Here is a 26,900-nt window from a genome sequence, read left to right as displayed (position 1 = left end):
GTCACCTAGACAGTCAGTTGTACCCCATCTTATTTCTAAGTAGGTAGATTAACCTTGACTGTACAGACTTGTGCTTATCCCTATTTCTCAGATCATACCACCGAAACATAAAAACTTTCTAAAGGGTCTAATCCAAAACATACACAGCCTTTTGCAACCATGAGAGTTGTAACTGTGAGAGCAGAGTTTAGATTCCATTATCCAGGTCACAAGTAAAAATATGCAGATGACCAGACCCAGCATTGATCGCCACTGAATCCTCAATGTATTCTCCTATTTTGACAGCAAGGATATGTATGTGTATAAAATATATTATGTATTATAAATATTATAAATTTTACATTGTATTTTATATACATGTATGATTACACATGTAATTATATACATGAATAAAATATATACTGACTATATATTTTATTATATATGTATATATACTATATTAGTATATATATGAGTATACTTTCCAAATAGCATTGGACATCATCAGTTCCATTTATGTAGGACAAGATTTAGATATTTCTGGCTGAAAAAGGCAGATATATACAACCATAAGCAATAAAAGTGTAGTTGACAGTGAATGGTTTGATCAGGATTGTCCTACGGTGTCTATTATGTGGACAAATAGGTAAGAGTAGGACAAAGTGAAATTTCTATAGGTTTAAATTAAGCACTGTTTTGCACTTAAGCATTCATTTCACAGACGATGCATACAGAGTATTCTGACTGACAAAAAAATAATCTGAGAATAAGTTAAATAATATGATTTTATTTGAAACTACAAGAGGTAGTAAAGATTTCATAACTCAGCAAGCCACTAATCGTTAAAGTCTCCTTAGTTTTTATAAAGAAGACCCAGTTAAATAAGAAGCAATTCCCCCTTGATTTGAAAGACAGATTCTTCCAATTGCATAAGAAACTTGATTGTGAAGCACTGATTTAATTCTCGTTCAAGGAGAAAAGTATTAAGTAATCATGTTTTAACAAGGGATCCTGCACAGCCTATCGGCCTGTCATTTTTCTAAAAACCAAGCATGCCAAATATAGCTTGTATAAAATGGTATGAAATGGGACAAAAATTTGGGTGGGTGAGAAGAGATTTAATGTAACGACTAGGTCAACACTAAGATGTAGTATTAAATAAAATAATTTACCTATGCCAAACACAAAATGCTACTCCAGATTCTACAGATGTAGCTGTATCTTGCTTGGGAAGTCTTTTTTACAAAACATTAAATAGTAATTTACGAAGAATCATGATAAATGATAATCATGATAAAATGAATGAAATGAAAATGAATCATGATAAAATGATACAGCATCAGCTAAAAACACATGACACATGATGAACATCATCAGATTCATCTTTCATACTGTCTGTATAAAGCATTTTTAACCAGACTATACAATTCCATATACCTCAACACACCATACTTAAGACCAGACAAGCACATATTTGCAGCACTGTAGCAAAGAAAAGGATTGCTGCTAAAGCTCTTCTGGATCGATGTAACTGTTAGAAAAAAGGTAAGAGAAGTTGAATCATGAGGTAAAGTATGAGAAAGGACAAATGGAGCCAGCAGAACTGATAGTTCTACATTAATCTACAAGAGCTTTCTCTTACCATCTACTCACAAACCATACTGTAATTAAACAAAATGCCTTCCTATCATCATTTCGCTCACAGCCCACCAAGACTGATCCATTGGAACTAGCCCGCCGACAGCTGGGATTTCAGAGAGACAAAGGAAAATACAGGACTATATAAAGAACCAACTGTCTAAAAATTTTCAACTGCTACTATGAGTCATTTAGCAAAGAAAGTTGAAAAGACAGAATATAAAATAAGAAATGCTTATAAACCTAATAAAATTCAAATTTCATTTCAATTCTAAAAGCTGATTTATTTTTTTCCAATGGTTCAAATGACAGAAATTGTAGTATTATTGTGCAAAAGATTTTGAAATCTTCACTGAAAAAAAATATTACATGGTTTGTAACACCATGATCATAATCCCAAGAGTTTCACCAAACTAAGTAACACATATTATGTGTAACTTTTAACTTTTGGGGGATTTAAGTTTGTATTTTCGAGGAACGTTTTTATTCCTATAATTCCAGTAAATACGTCCCTAGCACTAAAAATAAAAACTTGCCTTTTAAAAACAAAACTATTTAATTCAACCACTGACATAAATAAAGAATATATCTTTGTAAGAACACATTGTTTTCTCACAAGCAATGGTACTTATTATTACACCATTATTTCCTACATCGTATATAGCAACTACTATCGAATTCAATTTTGGATTAAGTTAAGAGGGATCATTGAAACATTGTGCTGTTGCAATTTAGTTTACAAAACGGTAAGGAAAAAGAAAAATGCACATTCATATTTCAGAAAACAGGGCTAATACTCTATCTGTTTTGCTGCACAGACCTAGAGATCCAGGTATATTCCTTTAGTTGCTGATGTTTTGAAATAAATAGATAAGTATTTGTGCATGCTGTTTCTCCATTAAAGTTACACTGGTTACAAGCCACATGCACTTGAAGTGTTTATCATGTAAAATGTAATATAAAAATATTTTTCATAGGGGTGCTTGTATGCAATTTCAATCTGATATTTAAAGGACTGTAATATTAAATATTTCCTTTAGGGTATACTTCCAAATGCCAGCATGCTCCCACCTTCCAACTCCCCACCAGCCTCTTTTCTCATTTTTCACTTTTGGTATCACATTAGTTGTTTGAATTTCAGAAGTTCTACAGCCTTATTTACATTTCTCATTAATTACTCTACTAAGTGCAATACAGGGAGCTTATGATCAAAGATGTTTTGGAAAACTCAGTTTCACTGATACACTTTCAGGAAAATGCACTTTATATGTATGATAAAATTGAAAAAGATACAAAAATTGAAAAAGCACAGCTTACAAATAAAGTGCCCTCTTGTGGTTCCAAGCAGGTGAACATGATAGATTTATGATACATACAGATTGATGATACAGTATATATTTAAGCAGGTTTATAATCTATAACAATGTTGGTTTAGGAAAACATAATTCAATTATTGTTCAGACCAGAATTTTTCCTGCAGCAAATACTACTAATGCTATTTATTAATGTTATTGTCCTATATGCACATTGTAACTGAGCATATGCTCTCTCTGTAACAGATCACATCTGAGGCAAATAGTATCTGCTCTGATGATGACATAGTTACTACACAAACTTTTAGCCATCAAAGATATGATTGCCCTGTTTTTCCTTGACAGCTATTTAGACATACCAGAAAAGTATTTTTTGACACTCTTTATTCAAAACAAGAAAGAGTGGTTTTCCTATCTTCCTTTATACTTTATTTTTCCAGTATTTGGAAATATAAATTTATATATTAAAATAAATCACATATTGGAGTTAATATTAATATAAATTTATATATTATGATATATATTATAATATTTGGAAATATTTATAATTCTCAAAATTAATCTTAATGGAAGAGATGTTTGCTAGAATAATTTAACTATAGCCTTTACTTATAAATAATTGCAAGGGCAGAAATGGCCTGAAATACTGGTACTTTTATATACATATTTGAACTTCCATTCAGTTCTCCTGTACACTACTTTTTCTACCTCACTCTGATATAGAGCCTTCATTTTCACAAGGAAGAAAACTTCCAGAGTAAATAATAAATTTACCTGAATTATCTAGCTAGGGTTGATTCAGCAATCTTACCTATTTTGCTTTAAAGTGGGATTTACAAGCCAATCTATTATGCAGTAGTTCATCAATAAATAAAAAATTAAGTTTTTTAAAATGTAAAAAAAAAAAAAAAAAAAAAAAAGGAAACCAAACCAATCAACAACAAAGCTAATACAAAGAAACAATAAATACCTTTTTGGCCTTGTTTTTTTTTTCATAAGTCTCTGATAATGGTTTTCTTTTTTCCTGAGTGGTGTCTTTGGAGAACAAATATTCAAACTCAGTAGTATCAAGTATATCAGGTTCTTCTAGTGATTCCCATAATGTTGGTATAGCAGTTTTCCTATAAAGGGAAAGATAATAATAAAAATTCCACTAAATATCTATTAAAAAACATATGTTTAATAGAATTAAAACTCAAAACAAACACAGCTAGTCTACAAATAGCATTCCTTCTCTACACCTTTCTTTTGCAAGAGTCAAAATATTTTGCACAAGGTTGTGAAAGTGTAGCTAAGTGTAGCTACTTAGTAGACTACCTGTATGTATTGTGCAGGGTTTTTTTGTAAAGCAACGAAATACTGCAACTGCAGCATGTGCAAATACATCTCTAGAGATTTCTGCCACTTCAGCTAGGATTAAGAGTATTTCAACAACAGCTTTTTTGAGTAATTCCAAGTAATCTGCTTAGACCTACAAAAATAAACAATATCAACAAATAGTGACTACACTTTATTCAAGCACGTTTTAAGAACATTTGTATAGAACTTGGTTCACTTGATGTTAGCTGGAGATGCTTTATCCTCATAGTTATCATCGTTGCAGGTTTAAGAAACTATAACAGTTATGTGGCTTATACTTTCAGAGACTGAACATTGCTGCATTCAACCAACTTGCAATTTTACGTGGAGATTATTCCTTTTTTTCTTAGCTTTCAAAGCAGATGTAGTGTAGGTAACCATCACCATTTACACTTGGAACCTATTAACACAATCCTCTTGTTTTATCTGAATTTAGGAAAAATACTTAGTGGTGCTGCAAACTGAGTTCTTGAATGACTTTCTAAGAACTCTGAATGACTTTCAAAATTTCAATATTTTTTGAAAGTATGTGTGACAAAACTAACTTCAAACTACTCTTGTCATATGCTTATCAGTGAAAGGTGGGCCCACTTCTTCCAGCAGATGTCACTAAAAGGCAATGAAATATTTTGCGATAATATATATACATAAAGATATATGTATATATAGATATGAAAACCCTATGAGCTACAAATGGCTGATATCACCAAACATACATTTATTAGATGTAATATATAACAAATGTAATACCTACCAACATAAGTGGGAAGAGAAATCCAAGTCATATAAATACTTCTTCTCAAATTTAGGATTGTTTTTACTTAATATGCAAACACATATTTATTACAGTGAATGTTTAAGGAACTCTAATTTAAGGAATCATATAGTTGCTGGATCATTAGAGCAGGTGACCAGCAGTTCACCATAACTATGACTTAGACTTTATTATGCACTGAGCAAGAGCTTGATGAACCAGCAATGTTTCAAAATGATCATCTTGATCTCAGTGAATCAATAGGAAGAATTACATCAAAGCTTATTTTTTGGACCAGCTATCTATTCACTATTTTGCGCTAGTAATTTTGGGAAAGCAAGAAAATGCCAAAAATTCCTGTTCCAGAATATTTCACTTCCTTTAATTCTGAAGCAATGAAAAAATAAAACTTACACTTCATTAACTGTTTGTTCCTGTTTTATATTTTATATAAAATATGAACACTTTATGTTTGGTTACACCAGAGTAAAATTTCCAGAATTATGATTCTTTCTTATCAAAATAAATTCAGACAAAAAGCTGTAAACTGTAATAAAATTCATATTTAAATAAGACCGGTAAGCTTTTGTTTATTTTAACTACATGTACAGCGGTCTCTACCAGCAGTGAGCCTCCTCCATACCGGATGTTTTACACTACAGATTTCTGCATTGCATTTATTTATACATATGCTTCACGCTTCCTGCCCCCCCAGGAATTATACACAGAGGTTAGTCCCAGTTTATTTTTTTCCAGAGCTGAAACTACAGAGGCTGACACAGTGCTTTGAAGATGGTATCACCTCAAATGACTGGAAAGCTAAAGGAGATGAAACTCAAAGTTCTCACTTGACCAGATTCTACCATTTCAATTGCAATCTAGTTCTATTTAAAAATATATATTTTTTCACCTCCTGGCTTTTTTTTATTTATTATTATCTCTCTAGTGCAAAGTCAATGAACCATTAAAATATTTAGCTGCTCTGCCACTAGTTGTCCATGAAGTACTCTGATTTGGGGGAATAAAACTAACAAACTTCTTCCCATTATAATGCATATAATTTTCGTTTGTATCTAACATTTTAAACCCATTTCTTATGATTATTATTAGGCTTCTAGAACTGATTCCTTTTTTGTTTGTTTGTTTAAACATGTAAATTCCATGCCTCTACACTTATATTTTACTTCTTGTTAAGACCATACACTTGGACACGATGCATAAATAGCCACGAAGTCTAAATAAATATATTTTACCTGGTGCCTTGCAATTGTATCCGTGTCCAATACAAAGGCTTCATTGGACGGCTAGGTTCAATGGCAGGTTTCCGAGGACCTTGACTTGACGATAAAGTGCTATTAAAAAAGAACCCAGGGCCAGGGGGTGGAGGGGGTGGAGGTAACCCAGATCCAGGCAGTGGAGGAGCAACAGGAGGTCCCAGCCCTGGAAGCGGTGGAGGTGGTGGTGGTGATGGCACTTGAAAATCTCTACAGCCTTCAGAAACTGGAGGTGGCAGTGGTGGCCCAGATCCAAACTGAAGTGTCGGTGTAGTCAAACCTGTTGGCAAAGGTGGTGGTGGAGGAACTAAACCTGGTAGTGAAGAATCAGGAAAGGTAGGAGGAGGAGGAGGTGGAGGAGGTGGTGGTGGCGGTGGAGGAGGCAGCATTTGTTTTGGTTGACAAGATAAGACACTTTCTGAAACTGGTATATTGTAATTGTCCTTATTTTCACTTTGGGAAGAAATACAATGTGTCAAAGAAGAAATATTAAGCTTTCTGGGTACTATTTGGTTATTTTTCACAGCTCTGTTTTCTTCTTCATTAGGCTTTATAAAAGTTTCTCTGTCAGTCTGTATACATACATTTCGGTATGTCTTTGGTGGGTTATCATCTTCAGTAGAAACAGCAATATCCTTTGCTTCTTCATTTCTTCTGTTTAATTTGTTATCAAGTTCATTCTTCAGATGTGCAATGGTTTCCTCAAGCTGAGCAGTTGATACAGCATGTTCTCCACGAATATGGAATACCCTGAGTTCAAACTGAGACTGCAGAACAACAACAAAAAACCCTCAGTGTACATATTTTGCTAAAGTGTTTAATTTACAGCAATTAAATTTTTTCACATTTAGACTATGTTCTTAAAACCTATATTGACAGAAATACATCACTTTCCCAGTTCTTAATAGCTTTATTGCAAGCTATTACATCAGTGGTTAATAATTAATCGTTAATGAAATGTAAGCAATATATATTTCAGCAAAACACATTTTATGAGTAAATATACGGAATCCTGATTAAACAAATTCTAACTTGTCTTTATGCAGACTTAATGTTCTTTAGTTTCTGAATGCAGTAGCTAATAGTCCATTAAGGAAAACAGTTGCCTGTTTCAAACAGTATTTTACTGTTTTCATTGTCTTCTTCATTTCATAAATATACCTTATATTCTTAACAGGTTAGGAAATTTAAAAAAAAATCAACAGAAGGTGAAAATCTTCCTGGATGAAATATTAAATAAACAAATTACTCATCTATTAAAATTATTCTCATCAATTAAATTCAGAGAGATACACACAAATTCTCCCTCAAAATTATCACTAGATTAAAACTGCTTTTTACCAAATATCTTTTAATCTGTAATTCAGAGAAAATATAAGTAAATCTTAGAACCCTAAGAAATCATGAAGATTTCATTGAGGTAGAATGAAATAGCAAATGTATTTCAAGAATATATAAAACAAGGAAGAAAAGCAAACTTTTCTTACGCTTTAACTTGATTTCCCCCATTTCTGATGTAATTCTTGAAAAGATAATTAAACAGCTTTGTATTGGAAATAACCCAATTTCAATTAAGTTTTATAGACTAACTAGAATGTATATTTGAACATCTTTCACTTGTTTTTTTTGTTTGTTTGTTTTTGCACTGTTACTCTACCAAAGTTTGTTATGGCTCAGCTTAATTAGTAGCCCATTTAAACTATCACAAGATTTATGCCATTTGAATTGCTTCACAGAAATCACCTTTCTTTTTAAATCCAGCATACTGATATATAAACAAAATAATGAAGTAAATTTGCCTTAGGGAATTCAGTTATTTTATTTTTTTATCATATTATTTTGCCCCTATTGGATATCAAAAACTCAACAACAGAACAATTTACTTTGAACATTCAAGACTTTCCCAGTTGTAAACCTGAAGTCACCTTAACAAACACACTGTAAAACACAGTATTTAACATAACTACTTAAGAAATTTAACTGGGCATGAAACCAACTGTGGTAGCATTATATTCCTTTTCACTTACAGATCTGCAGTCTTTAATTTTTAATACAAAACTGTTGGCTTAAACTCGAAATTATATCCAACATTAATATTTTATCCTTTCTTTTGTTTTTTATTCTTTTATATTTTGAAAATTGTTTTCTGTTAATTATAATAACATTTGTATTATTTTTAACAAGAATTAATACAAAAACTACTAAGGACAAAAGAGAAAACCAGGCTTAACAAATATGGCACATTGGGAACCTATGTTGAACATCTCATCAATGGAGAAGATGAGTCTTATCCAACTGGCTGAAATATCAAAGAGCAATAAGTAATAAAATAAGTTTTGATTTTAATTACCTTACATCTCAAAACAAATATTTTTCATCAGAATAAGATTAAGTATATAAGAATATACTTAAGAATATATACAAATATGTTAATACATACTATTTACATATATACAGATACATAATAATAAAGGTCTGTTTCCTGGCAAATATTTCTTCCTGAGAGCTGAAATGCTCTGAAATTTTATAACAAATCAAAAATTCATGGAGAGCAAACAGCACAGCTGTTCCATGTAGTGAGAATTTAAACTTTCACTTTCTGTCATGTAAGACTATAATTATGTATGAAGTCCATTATATTTTCTTTATTACATCACAAAGGATTAATTAGGTATAATGATGTAATATTAAGTAATAATGAGAAGCAGTGTGTTCTAAACTTAGGCACCTTTAACTCCTGAAAAAGAAAAAAAAGAAAAAATTTACACATATCTGTAGTTTCAAACTTTTTATGTGTTACTGCCTACTAGAATGCAGTCAGAGAATTCAGGCTGCAGAATACTTACTGATAATAACTAGACTTGAATACACAAATCTGGAAGAACCATATGCAGAGTTCAAACCTAAATTAACTTAAATACAATTACCTATATTAACTACATTGAACTAAATTTCAACTAAATTAAGATTTGCAGCAACTTTTTTGCCAAACAACTGCTCCTTGTGCAATATGATTTCTTGGCTTTACAAATCTGTTGCGCTTAAAATTTTGAGATTTACACTAGGTTAGAATCTTTCTTCTGATATATTATCAAATTTATAGTTGCTATTTTATACCATAGTATAAACAGTGTAGTTTGAAGTTATTACAGTAAATCATACTAGTTACTAACTAGCATAGAAGTCAGTTAGTAAGCTATCGTACAGTTTATAGTTAGTAAAGATAAATCATTAAATGTTGCTACAGCAATTGCTGATGCAGTACATACCTTAATATAAACAAATCTTACATTGAAGTGTGTAAAATAAACGAATCTAATTACACCTTACAACTCCAAGTGGGAAACAGATCAATCAAAATCTACTTTTATACTATAAGCTATAACTGGAATCCTGAAATATTAAAAATATAACGTGAACATAGACATTTTATTCAATATAAACTGTTGTTAGAAGGACTTGGAAAGACTTGTACACAATCCTTCCAGTTAAAAGACTGCTTTCATCTCAATGGGTACCAAAGTGTTGTGTTTTTTGATTTTTTTTTTTAACTACAGAATACATAGGCATACTAAGCTTACAGTTTTATTTCCAGGTGTCTGTCAACACTCCTTTAAAATGTTTATGATGGCTACATAACACTACCTGTGGCTGATGATAAGAACAGATTTTTTACTGAAACTCAAATCCATAGGAATTACAGGTATACAGAGATCAAAATATTCAAATCTTGTTGCTGAATCATGTCAGCAATTACTACTATCATGTCAGCAATATACAGAGTCTGTTGCATGCTACTCCATGAAAGAGATTCCTAGACTGTTTGACAACAGCTGTAAGATGAACAATGACTAATGGCTATCATAAGAACATAACAGCTTGGACACAACTATTGAAAGCAGAAAGAAACAGACTTTTTTTTTTTTTTAACAGGAAACAGATGTCTGAGGGAAGGAAGTTTGAGAAGTCTGGAGGGATGGAAGATACAGGTAAATGGCTGGAAACTAAAGCTTAGAAAGTCACCCTATGCCGTATGAATTAACCTGATTTATTCCTGAAGAAGGGTAAAGGATGTGGAAACCTATCACAGTAAAATGTCTATAAAAATATCTGTACAAAATGAAGATATTATGAAGAATAATTTAAATAGATTGACTTTCTCCAGATTACTGTTAAATGTACCAGGTTAAAAGTAGGCAATTTCAATAAAACCTATTTCCTCTTCATATTGTCAGTTCAGAAGAAACTATAAGTATACAAATAAATTCATAGAACCAAGTACTGTAACATCTTTAACATGTTAAAATCAGATCTCAATTATAAATTTGAAAGTACCTCCTGGGTATCTTAACCCTAATCTGCGTAGCAATATGCTGCTGAAAAAAGTTGGTACAATCTTTCATGCACTCATTATAGTCCCTGTCTTTCCTTTTAAATAATGGCCCCTGCTTTTCCTTGATTTCTTTGTTTCTATAGCTGAACAATACTTCACTGTATCTATAAAATTAGTTTTGCAAGATGTAACTTAGCTTGTTGTCAACTGTCCTTTCAATCTCACTGTTCTTCTTACCTCTAACATTAGCCTTTCTGTTCAACATACATCTTTTTCCATTCTTCCTTGTCTATTTCCACCCAATATCCATTCTGAAGAGGTTGAATAAATAAATATACAGTTAGGTCTAGCCCTCCCCCTTACAAGCTTTGTTTTGCTCCTCCTTCTGCCCTCACTCAGAACGCAGGTTACAGAGGTTTTGCACCTCTGATTCTGACCCAATACAGGCCGTGCCTATCTGCTATTCAAGCCTCATTGGTACAGTCACGCTCAAAAAAATTAGTTTCTTTTATTTCTGAAGATTTCTCTTGTACTTGCCATCAGAACAGGACATCCATTCTCCTTGAGTAAAATCACCTCACCAAAGCAAATGGTCCCAGCTGACTCTCAGTTCCCTTGAACACTGACTTTATATATACGATTAGAAGGTCAGTATTACATATTACACTCTTCCAAAAAATATACCACTATCAATGGGTAAAATACAAATAAAAGTCATCCCTAAAAAGTAAAATTGCCCCCTTTACTGAAATACATATTGCCGTAACATAAAGATGATTGTACAAATAACAAAAACATTCCTGTATTTTTTCCCTTACATCCAGCCCTCTGTTGTATGAATGACTTCCAGTGACTTCCTTTTTGCACCCGTGACTTTATGCAGCACAGACTAAAAAAAGGCAAGAAGATACATTTTCTGAAATAATATTGAGACTCAGAAACATCTGAAACATGTTCAAATGCAGAAGAAAGGCCAAATGCTGAATCAGTGTATTCTATCTCTACCTCTCATTTCAGACTCAGATAAAAAAAAGCACATAACTAATCACAAAAGAGATTAAATCCTCTCTTTCAGAATTCAACCTGCAGGTTGTCTAAATGTCTTCGAAATGATAATGTGGATTGGCAAACAAATTGTGTAATACCAATGTGATGGCTTTTCTTTGTGCTTTGATAGATAACAAAGATTAAAGTCTAATTTAGTACAGTCAATATAGCCAGTAATAGTCTATATAGTCAATTAAATGCAATGAAATCAATTATATTTGTTGTGTTACTGCTTTATATAATGTGATTTTACATGGACAAAGAAAAAGAATAGTTTGTATGTACAAATATGATGAAATCATAAATCTATATAACAATTTGCATTCTAAAATTAGCTGGTGGCCTACAAATGTTCAAAAAAACTTTGAAAACTGCAATGGTAAGACATTCCTTAGAACACTGTTTAGAGCAAGCAACATGCAAAACTTTTCTTTGAAAGCAGCATGTTAATGCTGCACTGCTAATGCTTAATATTTTCTCACCGGTGTTAACAGTGCAATTCTACTCTGAAAAGTGACTGCGTAAAAATGGCACGTCTATAATGAACAGCCACTCAACATATATCAGACACAGACCACATCTTTAACTGAGAAACTTATACTTTTACTAGTTTTTAACTCCAATTAGCCTGGAAAAACAACACAGTGGTGAGAAAGCTCAGTTTTATTCCGTTCTATGACTTTATACAGTGTTGCATCTAATGAGTCACTTACCTTATGCCAAGTTATGAAAATAAAAAAAAAATAAAAAAAAAATAAAAAAAAAGGAAAAAAAAGACAATGCAAAGTATCTAAAGATAGTTTCATATACTATTTTACCACTGGAAAATGCTCTTAGGGGGAGAAAAAAAAAAAGATAAGAATTCTTGAGATGCTGCTGAAACTTTTTTTTTTTTATAGACTTCACAGCTTTTTTTTTTAATAGTATTTTGGTCATCAAAGTACTGTGCATAGAAAAGAGAGGAAAAACATTTTTCAAAGACAGCCTCTGACTTTTTGTTCCTCCTAAGTGATTTCATCTTCAGTTTTTGGAAGAGCTCACACTTTTTATTCTTGCATTGTGTTGACAAAGAACAAAAAAGTCTTTTTTTTGTTAAATCTCTGTCCTTGAAAAAACATACATTTGTTTTAAATTTTAACAACAATCACAGATTTAGCAAAGAATTTTTCAATGAAAAAAAATTAAGGCTGTGCCAATTTACATAAAAATCAAAATTCCTCTCTAACAAATACCTCAACAAATATAATCATTTACATATGGTATATCACTATATTCAAGGGTATGCAGTAAGGATTATTCTGACAGCTAATAGTCTCAAACATTTTCAGCACTCTAAATCTTTGAATAGGCTATATATATAAAGTATTATTTTCTTTGTAATTTAAAAATGTTAAATACATAGTTTTATAGAGAATATGTAGGAAGATAGTTGGGAGGAAATATGATCATAGTAAATATATATAACATAGTTTTCTATATATTTTTGGAATATTTAATTATTTAATGACAACTGGCATTTAGGTAGTCTAGAAAGAAACACAGACATACAGTGAGTGAGATTGATTTTTCAATACAAAATCATTAGCCTAATACACCATTTAAATGTAAGTCACAGTGCAACATGCAGGTTTTTTTTTTAATTGTATCAACACGATTAATTATATATAAGACTACAGATGGCCTAAAATTTACATAACATTTTAAGCACTAATTGACTTAAAATTTGACAATTTTAAATATTTAGTGTGAAAATACTGTTTTTTCTTCCTGCATCTATATATTTATCCCCTCAGTCCTTTCACTGGTAATAACTACCACTCAACTGTTTTAGATTACACAAATCAACTCATGTGGAGAACTCTGTTACAGAATACAAAGCTCCCAACAGCTCACCACTGGTCCTTGCTTTTCCTCAGCTGTCCTATTTACATGTAACTTTATTGAGATGAACCTTGATATTAAGAATAAATCTCTCCCTCTCTGTAACTTTTAATCAAAGACACAGAAACAACCCCTGATGTGTCCTTGAAATTTCTCAGTAATCTCAAAATTCAATACACGGAAAAATGTCTCTAGTAATGCTCATTGTACTTCACAGCTTATCCACATTTATGGATGCAATTATGTCAACTTTTGCACCTGGTCAGTGATTTACTCTCCTGTGCCCACAGAGAAACATCACCAGGCCCTAAATCTTTCTTGAATCTGATACATAAATATATAGTTTAGTGTGTTTGGGAACCATACAAAATTTTCAAAGCAGAGCAATTTTGCGCTAAAAAAGGACTATAAGAAATCACAACGCTGTAAGCATGAAAATACCAATTTAACTTCATACTGACTGGTTACAATTATTATACTTTTTACTGACTTCTGTCCCCTACAAAATACAAAGACTATTCAGTCTTCCACACACATTAAAACGTTTAGGCTTATGTAAATTAATATGGTAACAGAGGAACAGAGCAGTGCCATTCTCTTCAACTCTGCTTTGGCAGCAACTGCCATCAGTCCCACACCTTCCACAGGCATACAAATGTCCTAACAATGAAGAAGCTGGACATGACCAAAGACATCAAGTAGAATATTATTAATGACTTGGATTCTCTAACTTCTGGCCACAGACACATTTGCTAAGTAATGTCATCCTTTGAGGTAAGTGATAGCACTTCTAAAAACAACTAGACTACATGTTACTTAATGAAATCAACTGTTAACAACATGTGAGTAAAACACTAAATTTCAGGTTATTAATAAATACTAACAGTGGATAACAAATTATTGGATATAGATTTTATGTGTTTGGTAGGTAATAAAAAATGTCTACCATTACTGAAGTTCTTGTTCATTTGAATCAATGTTTTTGAAAATAGTAGAACCACGGCAATGTTCAGCTGCCAAGAATAAATAGATAGATAGATAGATAGATAGATAGATAGATAGATAGATAGATAGATAACCCGCATGAATCTCACATAGCCATAAGCAGGGAACATCACTTGCACCGGAATTTTGCAGGAAAGGTAAGGTATAGTAGTTACAGGAAAATATGTAACAACAGATTCGTGTCATACAGATACATCAGAAAGGGAGAGAGATACTTGCAGAAAGTGCCCATGTGCTGATTCCTCCCAAATGTAAACTAGCATATGCTAGGCAAAGTAAGTCTCACACAGCTTGCAAAAAAAGGGAAGCAGGCTAAATAGAGACTTAGCTAGAAATTTCAAAGAAAACTGATAGGTTCACGGACAATTTCATTGGCAAAATCTCTCCATACTTGTAAATCCTGTTAAAAATTAATTTCAAACTTTTGTTGAAGCTGGTCCATGAACAACTAACATGAAGACTCCAAATACAATAACAGAAGCCTTTCATATTACAAGCACTGTAGTTACTTCCTACTCTGTTTCTCAATCGCAGTTGCTACCTTAGTCTTAGGACAGCCTAAGTTACTATGACTGTAAAGACAAAAGAATGCTAAAAGTATGCTATGTTTTGCATTGGAGGTCAAAAGATTATACCCAAAGACAAAAAAAAAAAAAAAAAAAAAAAAAAAAGGAATTATTGCTATTATTCAAATATTTTAAAATACAATATATAAAAATTATATTCTATATAAAAATATGGAATAATATTACTAATTTTGTTTTAGTTAATAATTTGTTCTGATGACAATTTACTTTTAAGAAATCATATTATTTACCATTTGCCAGGGAAACGGTATGAATCATTACTGTTACTAATTCATATGATTTGACATGTAAATTCAAAAACGATGTGAAAAATTCCTGAAAACAAGTTGAAGATGAAGTTTCAGTGAGTAAAGCTACAGAGGTAGTATGGATCCAATAAGAAAACTGATTGTAGTAGAAAGCAAGTTGTCTCTGATCTTGGGAGAATGTTTTTGGACACCTAACAGCTTTTTTATTAGTGTGGCTGATTAAAATGAAAAGCCTTACTACTAAAATGTTCTTTTTGATGAGTTTTTTTGCCATGAACTATAGACCTTGCAGTCCAGTGGGATACAAATCCTTTGATCCTGTGCAGTCACATAAATTCAAAGTCGTAAAACAACATTGAATTTGATTTTATTAGTGTGGCTGATGTTGCCAGAATTGTAATGCAACCTTGTTTTTCTTTTCTTTTCTTCCTTTTATTTTGGGGAGGGGTGGAGAGGAAAGGAGAGTTTACTGTCAACCTTGCTTCACAGTATAAAGAACTAATTTCTTTGGCAGCCAGACTCCAAGATTAAGCCATTATAACAAAGCCTTGTAATGATTTGTAAGAGAGTAATGATACACATCACATTCTAAGTTTCAATGAATGAAGCAAAAGCAAGTTGAAGCAAAAAGCAGCGTTAGTACAGCAGATGGGAAACAGTAAGAAAGGATAGAGTTATACCTCTATAGAAGAACAACAAGTAACAACAAACACTATTTTTCAGTAAGAAATAACCAGCCAAGCAGTGCTATAAATTGTTAAGAGATTATGAGTTCTAAAATAAAGTAACCCTACGTTTTTTAGAAATTGAAGCTTTTCATTCTTCATGAATATAATTTTTGTCAGAAAAAAAGAAAAATCTATGAATACCTACACTGAGGAGATGGCCACCCTCTCTACCAATGCATAGAGTGCTCACAAAAGTAATGAAAACAACTGAAACATTTAGAAGTGTAGCAAGCCATTCAGTTCCTTGCTATGGAGGGAAGTGAATTTTCTGGGTCCTGGCTGACACCAGATCTCAAAATAACAGCAGACGTTCGGTTTTACTTTATGGAACATAGCCACCTGAAAGAGTAATTCTCTGCACCTAAAATTGTCACATTCCTCGGGTATTACAGAGAGAAACCTCAACACATCTAAACAAACTGCTTGGTGAAACAGTTCTTCCTCCAACACTTTATACTCCAAAATACTCTACTTCATTTTTCTATAGTAAAGGAAATGAAGGCAGAGGTTACCTTCACAGTCAGCCTCACATTCAGAAAGCAACAGCTTTCATTAAGTTACACACTTTACCCTCTAGAAAAAAAGAAAAAGAAAAAAAAAAAGTATATATATATATATATATATATATATTATTTTCCTCACAACTTCAGGACAGGATAGATTTTTTTCTATAGTGGCAATATAATATGTGCCTCAATTACAGTGATTAAAGAAAAAAACACAAACTGCAAATATCATTGTCAAGGCAAATTCTATGAGGAGATCCTACAAATGTAAGGTATCTTGCATGTCATCTATCTTGGTTTAGTCAGGAAGTCCAGTTCTGCTGATACTATTGTACACTTTAGTGGTAAAAATAGAATACTGTGTTTAAATAATCACCAATCAGGTAATGTTAAGAAGAAAACCCAACACTGTATTTATGAACAGACTTCTTTTAACATTGTAGAGATGTTTACACTGGAATTTCTTAGCAGGTAAAGATACACTTAGCTAATATACAGTTTATAACCCCCAGAGATGCTACTTGGCTAAACAGAAGTAAAACTTCAATTATGGAAATGACCTTGTAATTGTGTAAAAGACATAGCTACTTTAAAGTGATGTTTACTGAATGCTAGTTATGCATTAGCACGTTATTCTAGACATTCCCTTTATGGGATTCAAAGAAAATACTGCACACACACAAAAATGTGTTAAAATTATTAAAAAATAACACCAAACAGCTTTGGTCAATTACATAAAAGGAAAAAATACAAGCGTAGATGCCAGAGCAATCAAAGTTTTCTCTCACTCCATCAGTGTTTCCATGTAAGGCAGCTACACAGAATCTTTCTGTTTGACAGACCCAGAATCTCATTCAGTGAACATTGATGGGAGCTATTCCAGAGAAGAATAAAAACCATATTATGAAAAAGCTGCCAGTTTTAAGACTTCTGTTTCATATGTACTGAAGTTGAAAGATATATAAGGTATATAATGAATGAAATATGGAACTTTGGGAAAAGATATAACAGTATCACAGTAAAGGTATTATAATGCTGACCTGGAAAAGCAGATTCTGTACTTGCCCAAAATGCCAAATTCATGCAAGATGTATCACAAGCCATTTTAGCCAAAGTGTTTCTGAAGTGGTAATCAATGATACAACTGATTTTTTAAGCAACTATCTTTAGATTCTGGTAGCCAACTTGTAGGTTTTTAGGCATGCTAAAAATGAACTGTGGTATGAACATAAAAGGCAAACCTAACCCATTAATTTCCTCTGAAATACCTTGAATCAGAAATCTCAAATTAGTGGTTGCTTTTAGTTTATTATACTTCAGGCCTTTGTGCCTAACGAATGAATGATAATAGCATATGCCTATCTGAACACATTTTGTAAAATCTGATTTATATATATGAAACATCCTGACAGATTACAATCTATGAGACTGGAAATCCATAATGAAAGTATCTATATTCAGACAATTCTTTTGCATTGCATTGTCATCAAAAAGAAGGTCAGGAGACAGGCTCCTAGCTTTCAATTTGAAAGCATCCTTGGCAGCATGATCCTTCCCTAACCAAGGGTAAATTGTGACACCCATTAACCAGTGGAACTTTTGCCCCACTGCTATTGTATAACATAGGTGGCTGCAGTATCTTCAAAGGCTTTGTGGAATTGGCATGTGAAAAATTTGGTCAGCAACATAAGATTTAATAGATACAATAAGCACCAGACTTGCAAAGTCAGAAGTGTTTACTGAATACGAGAAAAAACTGTTTTGCTTCAAAAGCTTATAAGCTACGATTTCAGTTAGATTTTCCCTTGACCAGAAGAATGTACATCCTTGCCAAAATTGTCCCTGTTCTAAAACCATGAATATTAGAGATTATCAAAGGGGATTTTGCCAGAATTTTTAAAGTACAGAAAATTATGCATTTCATTCAGAGATACAGCTTACTATTCTTCAACTCAAATAAACATCTGGTGGAATAAATCTAGAAAAGCCACTAAGCTTGACATGTGGGTACATACATTCAAAATCAAAATGATAGGATAATGCTATCAGAAACATGGATACTACTAAATTTCTAGTGGCTTTTATACTGCACGATTACATTTCACTTAATTTCTCTACTGGGTAACTGCTTCCTATGTTACAGAAGTCTTCCAAATCTGTCAAAATAAAACGTCATCATGTTCACAGTAGGCATTCTACTTTATTCTCCTTAGTGCATAACATACTCACTTAAGGTGATGGAATAAATGAGCTGTCACGAACTATGATAAATGCAGGGTTTTTTTATAATGAATTTCATTTTAGCCCTAATTAAGCAAAGTGTTTCATAATGTGTCCAAATTTGAGCATGAGGGCAGTCTTGCTGGCGTTTTAAGGCTATAAATTATCTTGTTGATCTCTATGCACATTCTAACTATATAATACCATGTTCTGTGGTACACTGTTTAATAAACAGGGCAATCCTTGGATTAACATATGAAATTAACAGCATTCTTCAGTTGACAAGAAGTCTAAACAAGACAAGTTCTTAAAGTGAAATTACACTGATGAAAATAATAGGGTGGCAATCTAAGACATGGCAAACAGTAGTGAAAAGGAAAAAAACAAAAACTCGAAGAAAGAATATTCAAGCTATCTGACAAGAAAACAGTTACAATGTAAGCATATAATTAATGGAAAATGAAGATGAAAAACACCTGTTACATCAAGAATACTGAAAATATAAAATAAATGGAGGAGAAGAAAAAGGAGAATTTTGCTTAATTTTGCTTATCAGAGCACAGAAGTAGTACTTAAAACTTCAAGTATGTGATTACAGATTATGACATGGATATAGGCATTACAATCTGCAAGTTTTTTAACATGTAAATAAGCAGCAACTCAACTGGGGAATATCTTTATTATTTCAGTAATTCTTCATGTTCTACATTAAAGAAAATCAATAGTGATGAAAAATATACATGATTCGTGAAATTTCTAACTTGCCAAATTTAAAATTGGCTGATTCCTCAATATTTTCATGTGCATTATAATGCAGTATGATATATTTAACATATTAGTAATTTAAAACAGTATCCAGAGATATAAAGCATACTTTTATGTAATAGCACAAATAACTACAAACTAACTTTCCTTCTAGAAAGCAAATTACAGCACTAGCAAAGGCAAGAGGAAGATGAGGAAGAGGAAGTATTGGAAGGAAATTAACTCATACACCATGAAGAATCATTCCAAACTTCCTTTCTGATTGAAGATAAAATCATCAGCATGTGCTTCTAAAGAGACTGAAGAACTTACTTTCTGTGATTGTATGCAGTGTAGAAAGTTATTATTTTATTGCTCTTGTCCTTTGCTCTCATTCTCTAGTCTGCTACTCTGTGTTCTCCATTACTGGCCATGTGAATTTTCATTACAGAGTGATGAACATTGGTATAAAAAATGTGTATCTATTTCAGGAAACATACTTTGAAGATAATCTTGCTCCCATTGTCTAGGAGTCTTAGAAATACTGAAATGGGTATATTGATACCATTTCATAGACTTTCAGTCTCTTGTTTCTCTTATGTTTTATTTTATTTTATTTATTTTATTTTTTATCTTTGAATTTTCACTGTCACATACTGCAAATGGGCTCCATATTAAACATGGAGAATTCCTTCATGAGGACAATGTAGCCAAGAGGAAGATTCGTAAAGACACACAATACATGCACAGTGGTGGAACCATTCATTTAGCAGCTAAGCACAAAAGACTGAAACGTTTCAAGTTAAGCAAGAGTAGTATCAATAATTAACCACAAGCTGGGAGAACTTCATCAGTAACAACACATGGAAATGCTGAAAAGCCTGAACAGCTCATTAGGAAAGACTGACTAATAAACCCTGCTGACCTTGGCTGCTCTTTTGGACTGCAGCTCAGTTTCACCAGACAGAGGCATACACGATATATGGATTTTCTTCTATTTGTACATGCTGAGACATGAAAATCCAGCGAAGAACACACAAATCAGCTAGCCACATTACATATGCATTTAATCTTGTAAAGGTTAAAAACATTAATCTTAGCATCCTGAAGCAAAACTGTTACCAAAAGTCAGCATATTATCCACTACTTCAATGCGGTTTTGCTAAGAACTCTGGCATATCTGGCATATCTGACTCTCAACGCACTTCTTCACTGGCCCCCATAGTTTAATAGCAGATTTCAAAATTTGTAAAATACCTATCCTATGAAAGATTTCACATATGTACACACAAAACTGAAGGGTGCTAGGAGGGGGAAGAATTTTAAAAAATTTCTTAAAGATGCCTGCCTATGAACATACAGGTCAGAAATTTTTCAGTTGAATCTGTTTGAAAAAAAATCACTTTTCTGTTATAGACTATTCTTAGAACAAGAAGATTTAGACAAAATACAAGATTTTAAAATGTTTTGATTTGGTGTTAAAGCATCTAATTTCTGCTGCTGCTTCTGAAGCTGTAATTTCACTTTCATATGTAAGTAAAAAGCATTATAAATTGTCAAAATAAAAGCTAAAATAAAAATTACCCAGTTCCATAAAAGAGCTTTTTTGATAAGGTTTCTGGCATGCAGCAACTTTCAACACTATTTATCATTACCTCTCACAACCGAATTACAAATTTCAAAATATATCAGGGCACCTTTTGTTATACTCAAAATACAATTAAAGAGCAATAGAGGCATTCACAAAAGGAAGCACACTGACCATGAGGAAAAACGAATGAGAAAGTGAAAAGACATGGTCAGGAAAGGAATTGTGAAGCATAACAGAAATTAAAAATAAATTTTTAAAAAGAATGAAGAAGCCATCACATTGGGAAAGCTTTATTTCTTCATTCAGTAATGAAGAAAATGTTTCTATACCTTCATGATCTCAGAATCAAATAAAAATCAGTTTGAAATTATCACACACTTTTGATTGGTGTTATGACTTTCCCTTTCATATGCCTTTTTCTGTGAAACTTTAAGGCTCTTCTCTTTAAACTGAGCTTGTGATAAAAAATTGTTTTCAAAGTTAAGCAAGTTCTTTTGTGAAAAGGAAACTACTTTCTACTCAGTTCTACATTTCAGCTCCTGAATCCTTTGTGAAAATTTCTTAGGAGATCACATAGGTTGCTATGAAAAGCCCATAATACATTCTTTAAACGAGACCAGCCCATTATTTCATAATGTCACGGGCAGCTACACATCAACCGTTGACTATTTCCTAAATATCAATAATACAATCACAACTGTATTAGTGGCAACTACAGGCATGTCATTCTAGAATTTGCAGCTGGATACTTTAAGACATCTGTTATTTTAGAACATTATGTATTATTATCACAGAATATTTTAGAATTATTATTATTGTAGAATAATGTTATATAATACATAAGACCATTGTATAATAACTCTATATACTTGTATTAAAATTATATAATATTTATATTTTACATATGATCTATGGTTTCTATATCATTTATCAAATAGCTAATGTTATTTACATCATTGTATATGTATATTCATACATTATTATATATCTCATATAACCACATTATATACATAATTATATACTATTCTTTTATATCATTTTATAAAAACATTTTATTATTATAAAAAGCTGTGATTTATGGCTAGAGACAAGCATTCTTGGTTGGGAAAGATGCAAAAGATGTAGTGAGTTGGTAGAAGCATAACAAAGTGTATCAGAGAGAAGATCCATGCACAGAGTAGAGAAAAGCTTAAAGACTTTGACTCCATCATCCGAAAGCAGTATTGCACTTCAGTGTAACTGAAGAGAAGAGGATTTCGATACCTTTGTTCTAAAGGAGATATTAGGGAAAAGTAGTAACTTCTTTCCACACATTTTATCAAATTAGCTTACAGAAAAAAAATAAAACTATACTGTGCCCTTGTGTTGGATTAATGATTAAGTACTACAACTGAATTACTACATTCACATTATTTCCTTCATTTTGTGATTCATTAGTCCTGTTACAACATTTTGATTTAATATTAAGACATTTTCATCTATCTGGTTATTAGATACTGTAGACTTGGTTCTATAGGGAAAAACAGTCTGATTTTTTTGACGCACCTCCCCTGTGAAGAGGGGCTAAGAGAGTTGAGGTTGTTCAGCCTGGAGAAGATGATGGGGAGACCTCATAGCAGTGGCTTCTCAGAGCTTAAAGGGGAATCTGGGGAGGGACTCTTTGTCAGGGGGTGCAGTGACAGGACAAGGGGGAATGGATTTAAATTAAAAGAGAGTAGATTTAGATTAGCTATTTTGAAGAAACTCCTTTCTCAGAGGGTTCTGAGGCCCTGGAGCAGGTTGCCCAGAGAAGCTGCAGATGCTCCATCCCTGGAAGTGTCCAGGGCCAGGCTGGATGGGGCTTTGGACAACCTGGTCCGGTGGGAGGTGTCCTGCACATGGCAGGGGGGTGGAACTGGGTGGTCCCTAACAGTTCTTCTAACCCAAAGCATTCTGTGATTCTACAGTCCTATGACGATGACAGCTGCTATTTATATACTGAAAAACTGAGCTTTTCCTTCGCCAGGTGCGCGGCAACCCCCGCGCCAGAGAAAGCCGGCGGCGGGGGGGGGGAGGAACGCGGGGCCTCCCCGCGGAATGATGTGGAAGAGCTCGGCCGCCATCTCGCGGCGGCGGCAGGAGAGGCCTTTCTACGGGAGGGAACAAAAGGGGCCAGTATTAAAATCACATCGTTTCAGTTCTGGAAACAAGAGGGGTGAAAAATTCAAGGAATGCATTGAACAAAGCAGATAGTAAAAGTAGTTGAAATCAAATGAGTGAAAATTAAGTATTTACCTCTACTATATGGCACTTTCTCATGTGGATGTTTCAACTGAATTACAGAATCACAGAATTACAGAATCACAGAATTCTCTAGGCTATAAGAGACCTCACAACCCACTCAGTAAAGAAGTTCTTCCTAATAACCAACATAAAACAATCCTGGCGCAACTTTAGCCCATTCCGCCTCATCCTGTCACCAGGCACGTAGGAGAACAGACCAATCCCCATCTCTCTACAGCCTCCTTTAATGTACTTACAAAGAGTGATAAGGTCGCCCCTGAACCTCCTCTTCTCTGGGCTGAACAAACCCAGCTCCCTCAGCCGCTCCTCGTAGGACTTGTTCTCCAGAACCCTCACCAGCTTCATCACCCTTCTCTGGACTCTTAAGCATGTCCATGTCCTTCTTGTAGTGAGGGGCCCAAAACTGAACACAGTACTTGAGGTGTGGCCTCACCAGAGCCGAGTACAGGGGGACAATCACCTCCCTAGACCTGCTGGCCACAGTGCTTCTTATGCAAGGCGTGATGTTGTTGGCCTTCTTGGCCACCTGAGCACACTGCTGGCTCATATTGAACCAACTATCCACCAATACTCCCAGGTCCTTCTCCGCCAGGCAGCTCTCCAACCACTCATCTCCCAGCCTGTAGCTCTGCTTGGGGTTATTGCGCCCCAGGTGCAGGACCCGGCACTTGGCCTTGTTGAACTTCATGCAGTTGACCTCAGCCCATCGGTCCCACCTATCCAGGTCCTCCTGCAGAGCCTTCCTACCCTCAAGCAGATCAACACACACACCTAACTTGGTGTCATCTGTGAACTTCCTGAGGGTGCACTCGATCCCCTCATCCAGATCATCGATAAAGATATTGAAGAGGGCTGGCCCCAGTACTGAGCCCTGGGGAACGCCACTACTGACCGGCCTCCAACTGGATTTGACTCCATTCACCACGACTCTTTGGGCTCAGCTATCCAGCCAGTTTCTAACCCAACAAAGCATACGCCAGTCCAAGCCATGAGCAGACAGTTTCTTGAGGAGAATGCTGTGGGAAACGGTGTCAAAAGCCTTGCTGAAGGTCAAGGTTGACCACATCCAAAGCCTTTCCCTCATCCCCCAAGCGCGTCACTTTGTCATAGAAGGAGATCAGGTTCATCAAGCAGGACCTGCCTTTCATAAACCCATGCTGACTGGGCCTGATCACCTGGTTGCCCTGTAAGTGCTGCGTGATGACACTCAAGATAATCCGCTCCATGAGTTTCCCTGGCATTGAGGTCAAACTGACAGGCCTATAGTTTCCTGGGTCTACCCTCTGGCCCTTCTTGTAGATGGGCCTCACGTTTGCTAGCCGCCAGTCGACTGGGACCTCCCCCGATAGCCAGGACTGTTGATAAATGATGGAAAGGGGCTTGGCCAGCTCCTCTGCCAGTTCTCTCAGTATCTTTGTCTGGATCCCATCTGGCCCCATCAACTTGCGTACATCCAAGTGCCGTAGCAGGTCACCAACCATTTTGTCATGGATAGTGAGGGCCACATTCTGCTCCCCATCCCCTTCCACCAGTTCAGAATACTGGGTATCCAGAGAGCAACAGGTTTTGCCGCTAAAGACTGAGGCAAAGAAGGCATTAAGCACCTCCGCCTTTTCCTCATCTTTCGTAACTAAGTTCCCCCCCGCATCCAGTAAAGGCTGGAGATTCTCCTTAGTCCTCCATTTTGCATTATTGTATTTGTAAAAACATTTTTTGTTGTCTTCAATGGCAGTCGCCAGATTGAGCTCCAGTTGAGCTTTGGCCTTTCTAGTTTTGTCCCTGCACTGCCTCGCAACATCCTTATAGTCCTCCTGAGTGGCCCACCCTCTTTTCCAAAGATTGTAAACCCTCTTTTTTCTCCTAAGCTCAGGCCACAATTCTCTGTTCAGACAAGCCGGTCTTCTTCCCCGCCGGCTCGTCTTTGGGCACGTGGGGACAGACCACTCCTGTGCCATTAAGATTTCCTTCTTGAAGAGCGCCCAGCCTTCCTGGACTCCTCTGCCCTTCAGAACCGCCTCCCAAGGAACTCTACCAACCAGTGTCCCGAACAGTTCAAAGTCAGCCCTCCGGAAGTCCAATACAGCGGTTTTACTGGTCCCCTTCTTGGCTTCTCCAAGAGTGAAGAACTCTACCATTTCATGGTCAGAGGGGTGAACCAGGTTGGGAAGCTTTCTGGCAATGTCCCTGACCATGGCCCCAGGGAGGCAGTAGGGTCAGGCCGATAAATAGGTCCCTCTGTTCCCCTGAGAAAGGAGTCACCCACAACAATCACCCTTCTTTCTGTCCTGGTGGAGGGAGTCCGTAGGCGTGGAGTCAACTTCCTCGCCCCAGGCATCCTCCTGGGTAGACTTTCTACCTCTTCCTCAGCTACCGGTCTCTCAAGCTTCAGGGCCTCAAACCTGTTGCATAAGGGCACCTGGGAAGGTGGGGCCGGTGGGGGAGGGCATCACCTGTGATGTGGAGCAGGGACCTGTTTCCATTCCTATTCAACTCTTAGGTCCCTCCTCTGCCCAACAGCAACAGGGCAGGGTGTTCACCCCATTTGGGGTGTCTCACCCTGGTACCTGTCCTTCAGGCCATGCAGGGACTTCCTACAGAGCGCACTGTGTCTGGTGGGACCATTGCAGCAGAGCTAGCAATAGACCACCGTTAGAAGAATTGTTCGTATGGGCGGGGGGAGCGCTCTGCCCTTTCTGCTCACCCTGCCTGCGCCAACTGCTGCGTCACTCCCTTCTGACAGCCACGCCCTGTTTGCCCGTCCTGGTTGCGGCGCTCCCTAGGGGCAGCTTTTGAACGGCCGGGGAGGGGGCGCTGCTGGCTCCGCCTACGCCTCGTTCGCATCCCTCGGGAGGGCTGCCGGGTCCTGGCGGCTCCCTCAAGAGGGCTCGATGCCCGAAAAATTAGCCCTGCCCGTCCGATCTCCTGTTCCGCTGCAGAACGCGTCTGCCCTCAGTCGATCGCTTTCTCTCTGTGGATGTTTCAGCTGAATTACGTACATTAACAAACTTGTTCAGAGATGTTATGCACTATTATGGCACAGATTTGTCAGTAATGCAATTGGTGTAATAAATATTTTGTAATCTCGATTTAATTAATATGCACATTACATGACTAGAATTGATTTCAAGTGACACCGAAAAAATAGAAAAGTTTCACTGTCATAACAAAGAGAGCACCATCAAATAACCACAGTAAGCCTTTCTGTCTTCCTTCCTAGCAACTGTTTTACATCCTTCACGACTGCCTCGAGCATTGACAGCAACCCTTTCAAACTGGTGGTATGGGTAAAGCTCTGATTCTAATGAAGTTTACAGGTTATGACCATAGCAATAACAAATCTTAAACAATAAGAATCCATTCTGAATTGCTTTCACATACTCAAGGAAAAATATAAATTACAAAAGGAAAAA

At 35.1% G+C, this 26,900-nt stretch overlaps 1 protein-coding gene across 1 annotated transcript in view; it reads right to left on the bottom strand.

The window, feature by feature from the left end:
- LOC137857600 (formin-like) overlaps nucleotides 1-26,900 on the bottom strand; it is a 150,963-nt gene that overhangs the window by 93,603 nt on the left and 30,460 nt on the right. Inside the window, exons 5-6 of the mRNA XM_068684309.1 lie at nucleotides 6,297-7,084; nucleotides 3,901-4,051 (exon numbers count right to left, since the gene is read on the bottom strand). Of these exons, the coding sequence (XP_068540410.1) occupies nucleotides 3,901-4,051; nucleotides 6,297-7,084 (939 nt within the window). The remainder of the gene's footprint in view (nucleotides 1-3,900; nucleotides 4,052-6,296; nucleotides 7,085-26,900) is intronic.

The sequence above is a fragment of the Anas acuta genome, chromosome 5 (genome assembly GCF_963932015.1).
Source record: "Anas acuta chromosome 5, bAnaAcu1.1, whole genome shotgun sequence".
Classification (NCBI taxonomy): Eukaryota; Metazoa; Chordata; class Aves; order Anseriformes; family Anatidae; genus Anas; species Anas acuta.
This window is presented reverse-complemented; position numbering and strand designations above follow the sequence as displayed.